Here is a 13036-nt window from a genome sequence, read left to right on the forward strand (position 1 = left end):
AGCCAGCGCGGAGCGCGCGCGCCTGCGCATTAGAGGGCGGTCCGGTCTGGGGCTCGAGGCGAGGAGGGCGGTCTGGCTGAACCTCGTGTGGCGCTGGGGCCCCAAGGGCCGCCGGCATGTCGGTGCTTCGGCTGAGGGCTTCGCTGCTGAGCCGGGGGGCGGCAGGGCTCGGCCGAACCCTCCGGCCCGAGGGCAGCTCCTGCCCCGGTCCCGAGAAAGGTAAATGGGAGCCCCGCGAATTCCTGTCAGGACGCCGGGTCCGTGACCCCTGACCCTTAGGAAGAGCCTTTCGTTTCCCCTTCCCCCCAGCACCGTTTGACCCCCTCACCCACCCCCGACGTGCGGGTCAGGCAAGGTGTCTGGGAATCCCAAACTTTTGACACCCAAAGTTCAGGAACTCCTAACCACTTCCGCCGACCGCAAGTTCAGGAGCCTTGACCCTTGACTTAAATCACACGAACAGACTTTTCCAGGCTCTGACCTTTAACCTCCGTTTTCTAATCCCCCACCCTAACCCTTATTCCCTCCCCTATATCTGTCACCTTCTCTGAAGCCTGTGACCTTTGACCCTATGGCCGCAAGAGTGGACGGAAGATCTGGATTCAAATCCTGCCCCGGACTCGTTCCGGGGACAAGTCCCTTCCAGTCAGATTGCCTCAGTTTCCCCAGCCATAAAATGAAGATGATGACAGTAATAGCCCCTGCCTCCAAGAGTTGCCAGGGGATCAGATGAGGCAGTGTTTGTAAAACCCTTGGCACAGCGCCGGTGCACAGTAGGTGCCCAGTGAGGACAAAACAGGCATTGAAGGCGCTTTGCAAACACTACCTCACGCCATGCCCCAGCAGCCTTGGGCCCTGAGCCCTGCCCGCAGGCCGCAGAGACCCGGGACCAGACCCTGGGGCCGGCAAGGAGGGGAGCCAGCACTTATTAAGTGCCTACTGTATGCTGGACAGTCGGAGCCCTTCCTGCCCCTGCCAGGCTCTGGAGTTCAGGGTCTTTTTTCCTACAGGGACCTGGTGGACTTGGGGCAGGAGGTACTCGGTCAACGCTCCAGAATGGGATAGGAGGAGGGATGCGGGACAGGTGGAACTCCTGGAAGGTAGGTTTGGGACGCTGGGGGTTGGGAGGAGTTCCCGAGGGAAACCAGCCATCATTCCTTGATTGCTTGATTGCTGGTGGGGATGTGGGAGCCTTAAAGCCTGCCCTTTACCTGTAGGACACCCTCTGCTTCCGAGCTGAGTGCACGCTGTTCCTGTTACAGATGCCGAATGTTGGCTAGACTGGCCTGCTTCTCTTCCCCCTGGACACCATTCCCTTTCCTGCTCTGTGGGTTTTCCCCCATGTCTCCTCGATCCTACCTTGGAGAACCCCTCGGTTTCCCCCTCTTCCAGAAGGCCTTTTTTCCATTCCTCTGATTGGGCGGGGCCCATCCAGTGCTCCTTCCTGTGTATTTATTTTGAATATATACAGATAATCCTTGGACATAGAAATAACAATAATAGCCAGTGTTTATATAGTGCTGTGAGGTTTCTAAAGCACTGGCATTTATGTAGTGCTTTAAAGTTTTACCAAGATTTCTGTAGATTCTCACAGCCTGAGGGGTTGTTACCCCCATTTTTACAAATGAGGAAACCAGAGCAAACAGGTTAACCCAGGATCACCCAGCTAGTGAGTGTCTGGGGCTGGGTTTGAACCCACATCTTCCTGGCTCTCTCTGCTGCGGTAGCTAGGAGTTTTATTCCCCAAAGGGGTGCTTCATGAGAGCAGAGTGTCTCAATTCTCTATTTGTATCCCCAGTTCCTAGTGAATAGTAGGCACTTAATTTTTTATTGATTTAGTTTGTTCATTCACTTCAGCTTAAGTGCCTCCTGTGTACCAGGTCCTGAATTAGGTGTCGAAGATAGAAAGATGAGACACAAAGCTTCCTTTTAAGCAGGTTTCGACTTAATCAAGAGAAAACCCACACAAAGAACTATGAAGGCAAGTGAGAGAAGCAGGAAGGAGGGGAGAGTTCTGGCTAAGAAGCTGGAGTCGAGAGGGAGAGGTCATTGTAGAGGTGTCTGGACAAGGTACCTCCCAATAAGTCCAGTGGGAGATCACAGGATTGTAGCCCCAGAGCTGGAGGCCTTCTATCCTGTCCCCCTCCTTTTACAGCCGATGATACTGAGCAGACACTCTTTCATGGCTCCAGGCCACATTGTTCTTAGGGAAGGCTGGGAAGAGAGTGGGCTTAGTTCAGGGCAGCCCATTTGCCTCTGGAAACAAGATTAAAATAGATTTCTTTGGTATTGATGATGGGTCTACAGAGCATTCACATTGCCTAGGAAGGGTGCTGATCTGCTTTACTCTCAGTCTTTTTAAGTCATGCTTGGTCACTGCATTAGTCGGAGTTTCAAGTCTTTGAGTGTGGTTTTCCTATCATGGTCATTTCCTAAACTTTTCCTGGTTCTGCTTACTTTGCTCTGCATCCCTTCATGCAAGCCCTCCCAAGTTTCTCTGAATTCATTATGCTTATTTCTCAAAGCACAATAATATTCATATGCCTCAAGTTGTCAGCCATTCCTGCATCTCTGGGTACAGTTTCCTTCCAGCTCTTTATTCCTACAAAAACTGCTACTATGAATATTTTTTTACATATAGGACATTTATCTCTCTTTGATCTGCTTAGAGTGTATGCCTGTTACCAGTATCACTGGTTCAAAGGGTATATTTGGTCTAATGACTTTTTAGTGTAATTCCAAAAGTGTTTTCTAGAATAGTCAGATCAGTTTAAAACCAATTCATGGTTCCACCAATGGTATCTTATTGAGCCTATCTTTCCGTAGCCACACCACCGTTTACTATTTTAGTCTTTTGTCAATCTGATGAATATGAAGTGAAACATCAAATATCCAGGAAACATTTATTTTATTTTATTTTTATTTTTTGCTTTTGGAGGGCAGTTGGGGTTAAGTAACTTGCCCAAGGTTACACAACTAGTTTTTTTGTATGGGTGTTAAGCGTCTGAGGCCGGAACCAAACTTGGATCCTCCTGACTCTGGGGCTGGCACTTTACTCACTGCTCCACTTAGCCACCCCTATTTTATTTTTTAATCTCCTTTTCTTTTCTTTTTTTTTTTCTTTTTGGAGTGGGGAAGGCAGGGCTAATTGGGGTTAAGTGACTTGCCTAAGGTCACATGGCTAGTAAGTGTTAAGTGTCTGAGGCTGGATTTAAACTGAGCTCCTCCTTACTCCAAGGCTGGTGTTCTATTCACTACATCACCTAACTGCCCTTTTATCTCCTTTTCAAAAAAAAATTTTTTTGTTTCTAGCCTTCACCATTATAAGATTTTGTGTTCTAAATTTTCCCCCCTCTTTTCCCTCTTGCCTACCCAAAACAGCATGCAATCTGATATGGGCTATACATATACAGTCATATTAAGCATATTTCCATATTAGTCATATTGTGAAAGAAACATCAGAACAAAAGGGAAAAACCACAAGGAAGAAAAAAAAAAAGAAAACAGTCAGCTTCGATTTGCATTCAGACTCCGTAATTCTTTCTCTGAATGTGGATGGGGATGGCATTTTCATCAAGAGTCTTTTGGAATCATTTTAGATCATTGCATTTCTGAGAAGAGTCAAATCTATCAGAGTTGGACATCACACTATGTTGCTGCTCCAGTAAACATTTATTAAGCAACTAATATATGCAAGGCACCATACTAAGTACACAATTTATAAAAACATCACAGTTTTAATTTGCATTTCCCTTTTTTATTAATGACTTGGAACATTTTTTCATACAGTTGTTGACAGCTTATATTCTCCTTTTGAAAACTGCCTATTCATATCTTTTGACCAGTACTTTTGTGACATAAATGCTCTATAAAGTATGAACTGCTGTGTAGAGATTATGATTGTTTCTTGCTCATTTTAGCTTTAATAAAGAACTTGACTGGTATGTCTTTGGGATGCAGGGACTCTTCATTCTAGGCTGGGCCAGCAGAGCCCTCCAGGTTGAAAAGGTTTAGTATCCAAAGTGATGGACTGTATGTCTGTTATTCCAAGGACCTGTCCCCCTAAGTTCAGAGAGGTATTGGCTAGAGCCATCTTGCCTCAAAGATCTTTTGCTAAGGAACTATGTGTATCAGTGGAGAGAGGACCCACAATGAGAAAATCATGCCTCCTTGGAGTATTAAACTCCTCCTGTAAATAAGTTTCCACTGTATAGTGCAGTTCAACTAGCATCTATTAAATGCCTCCTGTGTGCCAGACATGTCTTCAGAAAGCTTACATTTTCTTGGGACATATAACATGTCAATAGAAGAGGAAATGCAAGCTGATTTGAGAGGGAGGGAGGGCGCACCAGCAGGCCCTATGGCGGAGGGAGCTCCAAAGCCAAGCCTTGAAGGGAGCTAAGAATTCTAAGAGGTAGCATTGAGGAGATGCAGCGTACCAAGGGTTGGAGGGGAAAGATGACAAGTTGGATTAAGGAACAGCAGGCAGGCCACTTTGGCCTCTGCATGGAGTATGTGAAGGGAAAATGTGAAATATATTTGGGAAGGCAAGATGGCTCCAGATTGCCAAGGACCTTTGATGCCAAAGCAGGAATTTTTCTCAGTGGTAATAGAAACTGATGGGGATTTTGTAAGAGGGTAATGACATGGTCAGTCCTGTGCTTTTGGAAAACTACTGTGACCCAGGATAGAAGATAGTTTGCAAAGGAGAAAGACTAGAAACAGGAAGCCCGATTAGTTGTACGTGTACAGGAGAGAGCTGATGAGGGCTGTGCCAGAGTAGTTATGGTGTAAGTGGAAAGAATGGGGCTGACAGGCTAGATCATATAGACATAGACCAGCAAGATGGGAAGGGGTAGGATAAAAGAGGCCTGGCTGAAGATGACTCCCTCCTAGGCTGTGAACCTGAGTCACTGGAAAGATGGCAGTGCCTTCAGCAGAGGATTGGAAAGTATGAGGGAAAGATTGTAAGGTCCATTCTGGACACATTGAAAGATGTGGAACTATAGGTTCCTAGCTGACAGCGATATGAGACTGGAGATCAGGAGAGGTGGTGGTTGTTTTGTTGTTAGACCTTTGTTTCTTTCTTTTTTTTTTTTTTAAGCAATCGGGGTTAAGTAACTTGCTCAAGGTTACACGGCCAGTTATTTCTGGGTGTGGTGCTGAGTGTCTGAGCCCGGGATTTGATCTCCAGGTCATCCCGACACTGGAGCCGGTGCTCTTACTTGCTGAGCCACCTGGCCGCCCCTAAGCAATCGGGGTTAAGTAACTTGCTCAAGGTTACATGGCCAGTTATTTCTGGGTGTGGTGCTGAGTGTCTGAGCCCGGGATTCGATCTCCAGGTCATCCCAACACAGGAGCCGGTGCTTTTACTCGCTGAGCCACCTGGCTGCCCCTAGACCTTTGTTTCTTGAAGAGCACCGTGACATCAGGGGGGTGATGCCATAACTTGCAAGTGAATTGAATTTAAGTGAGGGAAGGCTGTGCAAAGTCACCAACCTCACTTTCTCCTCCAGAGCCATCTGGGTCTAGTAGTGAGATATAGATCAGGATGAATGGAGATGAACCCCTACCAGAAGAGAGACTAGGACTGGGTATGTAGGTCTGACAGTCATCTGTATTGAATAGATCACTGAATTCATGGGAGCTGATGAGATCACAGAGAAAAAGCATGACCCAGGACAGAGCTTTGCGGGATACTTGTGGTTAGGGGGCAGGAGGTAGGTAATAATTTAGCAAAAAAAAAAAAAGGAGAAGAAATGGTCAGATAGTAAGGAGGAAAAGCAGGAGAGAACAGTGTCATCACAGAAGTCAAGGGAGGAGGAGAGAATGACCAGGAAGGGGGAATATGTGCAGGATCACAAGCTGCAGAGAGGCCAGTGAGGTTGACACATTAATTAGATCAGATGTCCAGTGAGGGCAAGGACTTTGCCTTTCCCTCTTTTTTGTATTCTCCCTGAAGTATCTTGTACAATGTTAGACATGGAAAGAGTCACTAGCTGGTTCTTGAAAGGAGTCATCTAAGGTTAGAATGCAAAGAGGTGAATGACTTTGTACCCATTTCATATTGCCTCCAGGACCCAACTGATTTTGTCTTCAGTTTAGGTTAGGAATAGAGGACTGGACCTGAGCCCTGGGAGATTCAGGTCAGCTCAGGTGCTTCCTAAGTCACTGGGCCATCAGGGCTATCTAGAATAGAATTGAACCTGGGGAGCCATCTCAGCCCCAGGTAAGGGGAACAACTTAAAAGACATGTCCTGTGGGTGAAGGACTAGGTGCTATGGGCAAAGCCCCAGCTTCAGGTGCATAGTTGTGACCATGCCTTCTTTTCTCTCCTGGACTCAGTGCTAGAGGCCCGAGTGAGACAGCTCCAGAATGAGTATGTATCTGAAGTGACAGTAAATCGAGTGGAAATGGCACCACAGAGGGCAGGCAGTCAGAAAGACTTGCAGGCCCTTGGACTGGTAGAGGACAGAGCCAGGGGAGATGCCAACAGTGCGAAACCCATTGTGGGAAAGACCACCGCCTGGTGGGTGGAGAAGCTTACTCAGGAAAAGAGTAAGCTGCACAAGAGACAGCAGAAATTAGAAGTCAAGCTCAAGAACAAGACTTTTTGTGAAAACCAGATGAAGAAGAGAGAAAAGGCCAGAAAATGGAAAGAAAGCAAAGAGACGCCTTATATTGGGCAAGAGAAAGCCACAGTAAGGGAGGAGACTCCAGGACCTCACAGTGTGAGGCAGAAGTCTTTTAAAGATTTAAAAGTCCTGGAGGAAAATAAAACTTGTGTTGATGACTCGGACCCCTCCAGGCTGATACCTGACATGGTTAGACATTCCAAGAAACAACTTTTCATTCTGACCACTCTGGAGTGCTTGCTCTCTCAGAACCATGTGACACAAGCCAATCATCTGCTTGTCACACACTTTAATCGCTCTGGCAGCCAGAAGTTGCTGACCCTGACCATGTACAACAGCCTCCTGAAAGCATGGGCCAAGCAGGTAAGACTGTCTGCCAGGGCTGCTTCCCCGGTGGAGGGGCTGGCAGTGGGTAGCCTCTCCCTTTCCCTTTGCCGAGATTGCCACTAGTGCCTATTAGATCCTGCCCTGGGATCTGGGCTGCATGTTTGGGTAGCTTGGGCATCCTCCTGGGGTCAGTGTATAGTATATTTCCTGAGGGCAGGGTAGCTCTCTGGCATCACCTTATACTTGAACCTGTGCTGAATTCTCCCCTTGCTGCTCCCACCCTCCATGTTACCAAATCTCATTAGCGTGCTATTACTGAGTACATATTTAGAATGATCCCATGTCTTCCCCCCAAAGTAACAGTAGTTTCTAACAGTCTTTGCTTCCCAAAGCCCTTCTTTTTTTCCTTCTCATTTAAGACTTAGAACAACACTATGAGGTAGATATCCCCATTTCACAAATGAGAAAACTAAAGTTCAGAAAAATTAATTAGCCCTTGCCCATGTCTGCACTAGAAGGCTTCCTCAGCCCTTGCACAGCACAGGTGGAGGATGTTCCTACCTAGGTAGCCCACTCCCTCCGTCCAGCCCGTTTTTCCTACAGTGGCATTCTTTAGCTCCTACATCTATTGTGCCCATGTCTGCATCCTTTATGGAAGTTAATAAAGTTGGGAACTGGTGGCAGCTCCATCATCAGTGTGGATTGGGTTCTCTAACTGACTCCAGCATGTTGCCTTTTCTCTTTTTGGCAGGAGAGAGGGGCAGGTAGTGTTTAGGGGAGGGGAGGCTTTAAGACAAGTGTGAACCCAGGTGACTTTACAGATTTGGTTAAGGAGGGAGGCAGAGTACAAAGATCGCTTGACTGCGGGGCAGTGGACAATGTTGGGGGAATTGGTGGAAAGGGATGGTTCCACTGAGGGCTTGGGTAAGTTTCCTGTGACCAAGAGCTCAGATCTTTTGTCTATTTTCCCCTTCTCTCAGGGCTCCTTGTATCAAATAAGCACCTTGTTTTCCATGATGAACAAGTCAGGGCTGACTCCTGACCTGGTTTCCTATGCTTCGGTTCTGGAGTGTATGGGTCGGATAAATGCAGACTTTGAAATCATCAAGAGGTAAAGCTGCCCCTGGGTTCCCTCTCTGGTCAAGCATATCTTTTATCTTCCTGGGAATCAGTACTGTGTGTAGATGGTACTCCTGTGCCATCCTGTTGTGCCCTCCCTCTGTGCAGAGATCTGGAGCCTGTCACCTAGGCCAATCCCTTCTCTTTAGAGGGGAGAAAAATGAGAATCAGCAAAGTAAAGTGACTTCACACAAATAGAAAAGCCAAGATTTGAGTTCAGGTCCTCTGATTCCAAAGCCAGTGGTTCTCCACAGAAGGACCTTGGAATGAGACTGAAGTACTGCTTCCCAGTCCTCCAGGGGTCCCAGCTTTCCACAGCTCCTATCCCAGACTTTAACTGGCTGCTCTCTCCAGGTCCTGGTCTTAATTCTGATCTGAACTTACTAGCAGCTTACTCATTGAGCACACATGTTGGGCCTGGGTGGTGGTTTGGTTGGCCCCCTACCCCCTCTGAGCATTTCTTTAGTCCTGCCCAGGCTCAGGTCTGTAGTATACAAGTCTTGGAGATCATCTGAGTCTATATTCCCTGATCATTTACTCTCTGGTAGGTACCCTGTCCCTCCTTGAAGGGCCCTTTTAAGATTCTCCACAAAGACTGATGTCAGGGGACAGACTTGCCACATGGGCAAGGATGTTCCAGCTCTCTTTGCAGCTACAGTGTCCTCTGGTCCTGTTCTGGGGGGACCTGAGACCCCAGGGTACAGAGGGAAGGGAAAGGGCTTTGCTGAGAACTGTTGGGGATTGCCCTGGTTGTGGAGGTAGCAAGAAGAGCTGACAGGAGGGACAGTGGTTCCCAGAAGCCCCACTTGGAGAAGCGGGGGGGTGGCACCTGCCCACTGGTGGCCACTTTGGTGAGTGCCAGACACAAGGGTCAGGAGCACATCCAAGGTAGAGCAGGTGTAGGAAGTCTGCTAGGCAACTTGGGTCCTCTCTCACCTGTTTGCCCTCATTCTCTCTGCTCGTGGAAGCCTTTGCCAGATTCCTTCCCCATCCTGTCCTGACCCCGCCCTCTGGGAAGCAATAGTTCTTCCCCCATCCCCTGTCCCAGCACTTGACATTTTGGCAAAGTGCTGTTGGAGCCTTATGATATTCTTGTGAGGTAGGTAGTTCATTTTACAGGGGAGGACACGGAGACCTAGAATGGTTAAATACCTTGTTGAGGATCATTTAGCTAATTGTCACTGGAGGGAGTTGAGCCTAAGTGTTCCTAATTTATAGTTTAGTTCTCTGTCCACCAGGCCACACTGGAAGGTCTTTTTTTTCTTTTCCTTTAAAAAAAAATAAATTTTTGGTTTCAAATTCTCCTCTTGCATCTGTCTCCCTAGCAAATAGTGTTCTTCCTCCTCAGATATTCTTAAAGTACTTGAATGGCTTGGCTTCACTACTTAGCCTGTTCTTCTCTGTCTAGGAATCTTTATGCTGTGAGTTCCTTATGGGACATAAGGACATCTGTTTTTCACTTCTTATTAGCAGTGTGAAGCATAGTGCCTCTGGCACATAGTAGGAGTTTCATTACTGTTTGTTGAATTAAATTGTCCTAAGGAGACGTTAAATTTATAAAGGAGGGAACCACTGGCTCAGGCTTATGTTGGTCTGCCTTTCCACACAGCTGTCTGGATCAGATGGCGACAGACGGGCTGCTCCTGGAGAACCTTTTCCACAAGGTGGCATTCCACAGGCAGGAGAGGTTGATGGTGCTGAGAGCCATCCAGAAGGTGGAGCCTGGATTCTCACCGCCCCCAGCATCCTCCCACAAGATCACCATATCTCCTCTGCTCAGAGACTTCTATTCCAAGGTGACCTTAGGCGTCCTTTTGAGTCACTTCACTCAGGACTGTGAGGGCACTTAGCCCATTCTGCAGCAAAGCCATGTTTTGAATGGGGCTTGTCTTGAGGCTGTTCCTTTTGGGGAAGCTGAAGGGCTCTGGCCCTAGGTGTGGAGTTGAAGACCTGGTCTCGAGTTCTGCTTCTTCCAGTTACTAACACTGTCATTGTGTGCAAGTTCCTTCCTCTTTCTGAGTGTTTCCTCCCCTTTAAAACTAAGAGGTTGGACTAAATTATCTCTATGGTCCTTTTAGACTGTCAGAGCTTGTGAATAAAGAGTAAAAGCTGTTTGGTGGTTATTTCAGGGTCATGTTGATCAACACCACAGAAACTCAGAAAGGGTTAGGATAAAGGATGACAAAGCTGTAAAAGGTTGTCATAAGAGAAATCTTATGAGGGCCTGAGGGCCATCCTGAAGCTTTCCAGGGCACTGTTAGGAAAGACAGTTCTGCTTCTCTGTGTGTGTTGTTATGGGTGGACTCCTTCCTGTGGGAGAGACTCTTGGATTGCTGCAGGGTGACCCTTTGTTTCTATGCCATGTAAAGCCCTATCTGGCTTAGATTGATTGCCTTCTCATCTCATCTGTCCCTCTCCCCCATTGGTGAGAGTAGTCAAGAGTTAACTTCTGTGGTGTATAATTGGTGTTACTGTTTTGGGTTTGTAGGAAAAGTCCGTGTCTTACCCGAAGCTGCCACTGTCTCTCCTCGAGCTACAGGAACGCTTCCAGCAGCAGCTAAAGTTGGAGTCAGCAATGACGATCACAATTGACTCAGTGGAAAAGAAACCACTAACAAACCAGAGTCATCATGCCGTGAGTGCTCTATTCTTCTGCCATCTCGGATCTCAGCCATCTGTCGTGTCACCCCCTGCCCTCGCCCTGTAGCCTACATGTGATCTAGGAGTTGCAGTCACTGTCGAGCTCCAGGCAAGCCTTCTGCTCTTCTGGGAGCCTCACACACACCTGTCAGTTGGCTGCTCTGTTCTTCTCCCTCCCAGGGTGGGTCTGGTTTCTTGAACTCCCACCAGGTTGGTTAAGAGGAATGGCCTGGTTGTATTGGAGACACGTGCTTGGCTAGTGATACGTAGATGAAAGAGTTGGTGGCCAGAGGCAAGAGAGAAAAGTACAGGCATCTCTGACTCCAGAGGAAGGAGAAAGAAGGGACCTAGAAGATGTCAGGAAAACCTTTCAAGATATCATCCCATTCACAGGATGCGCATCACAGTAGAGCTGCCATTCACAGCTTATCCAGGGGGAGGAGAGGCCTGGCTATAGTGTGGAGAAAGAGAAGCGAAGGCAGGGTCATTGTGAACTGGATGGAAACTCTTCTCCTCCTCGGGGCTCTTCAAAAGCACAGCTCAGGGCTAACATCACTGCCCTCTTACCCTCCCAGTTCAGCTGGGCATCTTTTTTCCATTTCTGCCATCTCTGCTTTAATCCTTATCACCTCATGCCTAGATTACTGCAGTAGCCTCCCAGTTGGTTGCCAAGATCTCAGAGTCTAATCCATTACTCTAGCAGGAATCCCCTCGAATGCATACCTAACAAACAGAGGGCTGAAGATTCCTGGAATGGGGAGCCTGCTGCCTTCCAGAGCAGCCCGTTCTCTTTGGGAGAGTTTTCAATGTTAGCAAGTTTTTTCTTACATTGAATTGAAATCTGTTTCTCTGCACCTTCTACCCTTTGCTCATAGTTCTTCCCTTTGTAGCTAAGCAGCAGAATTTGCCGTAATGAGCCTTAAAATACTTATTTTTATTTTTGCTTTTTGGAGGGCAGTTGGGGTTAAGTGACTTGCCCAAGGTCACCCGTTGTGTGTGTGTGTGTGTGTGTGAAGTGTCTGAGTCTGGATCCAAACCCAGTTCCTCCTGACTCCAGGGCTGGCGCTCTATTCACTGCGCCACCTAGCCGCCCCTCCTTAAAATATTTAAGGTAGCTATGTTGTCTTTCTTCAAGTCTTGCCTTTATCTAGATACACAACTTTAGTTTCTTCAGCCAGTTGTCATGGCATAGTTTCTGTGCTGCTTACCTTTCTTTGAAAGTGTTTCCATTTATCAGACTTCTTTCTAAAATCAACTACCCAGAACTGAGTACAGTTGACCAGTGTATTGGGACTTATCACCTAATTCTAGATGCTAAACCTCTGTTCATGCAATTAAATCTTGCCTTCCTTGGCAGGGGGAGCTGCCACGTTCCATTGGTGACCCGTTGTGCATGTGGCTCTTGTTGTTCAGTCATTTTCAGCTGTGTCCTACTCTTTGCATCTCTTTTGGGGTTTTCTTGGCAAAGATACTGCAGTAGTTTGCTATTTCCTTCTCCAGCTCATTTAATTTTTTTTGGTTGTTTTGTTTTGGCGTTTTTTTGGTTGTTTTGGAAAAATTATGTAATACAGCACATGGTTTTCAAAGCTACCCAGCTTTTCTGTGCTTCCTTCTAACTTTTCTTTTGTTCTCTGCTGTGCACTTTTTATTTTTTTTCTTCCTCCCTCTCCACTCCACCCTAGAGAAGTCTATAATTTAAACATGAATATGTGTGTGTGTGTGTGTATTTATACCTGCACATATACATACATATATGGAAAACCATACTATACATCTATTAGTTTTTTCTCTGGAGATGGATGGCATCTTCCTTCATGGGTCCTTTGTAGTCGGTTTGAGTATTTATGGTACTCAAGATGAATTAGTCACTTAGAGTTGTTCTTAAGACAATATTTCTGTTACTATGTACATTGTTCACTTGGTACTGCTCATTTCACTTTTCATTTTTTCATGCAAGTCAGTCAGCTCATCATTTCTTATAATACAGTAGTATTCCATCACAATCATATACCACAGCTTGTTTAACCATTCCCCAGTTGAAGGGCATCTATCATTTTAGCCAATATAACATGATCTCTCCAAGTTGTTTTAATTTTCATTTTTCTAATCAGTAATTATTTAGAGCATTTTTTATATGACTATAGTTTTGGTTTCCTCATCAAAAAACTGCCTGTCCATATCCTTTGGCCATTTATCAGTTGCTTGTAAATTTTGCAAAGTTCTTTATGTACTTGAGAAATGAGGCTTTTATCTAAGAGACTTGTCTATGAAAAATTTCCCCCAATTTTCTGCTTTCCTTATAATCTTGACTACAT

General features: G+C 46.5%; 1 protein-coding gene across 1 annotated transcript in view; it reads left to right on the forward strand.

Annotated features, from left to right (window-relative positions):
* POLRMT (RNA polymerase mitochondrial) overlaps nt 1-13036 on the forward strand; it is a 38927-nt gene continuing 25891 nt past the window's right edge. The window contains exons 1-6 of the mRNA XM_069101965.1: nt 1-219; nt 1011-1100; nt 6346-6998; nt 7943-8073; nt 9691-9877; nt 10570-10716. Of these exons, the coding sequence (XP_068958066.1) occupies nt 117-219; nt 1011-1100; nt 6346-6998; nt 7943-8073; nt 9691-9877; nt 10570-10716 (1311 nt within the window). The 5' untranslated portion in view covers nt 1-116. The remainder of the gene's footprint in view (nt 220-1010; nt 1101-6345; nt 6999-7942; nt 8074-9690; nt 9878-10569; nt 10717-13036) is intronic.

The sequence above is a fragment of the Petaurus breviceps genome, unplaced genomic scaffold, assembly GCF_028583685.1.
Source record: "Petaurus breviceps papuanus isolate PSGF00001 unplaced genomic scaffold, PetGlider_PUasm1.0 103, whole genome shotgun sequence".
Lineage (NCBI taxonomy): Eukaryota > Metazoa > Chordata > Mammalia > Diprotodontia > Petauridae > Petaurus > Petaurus breviceps.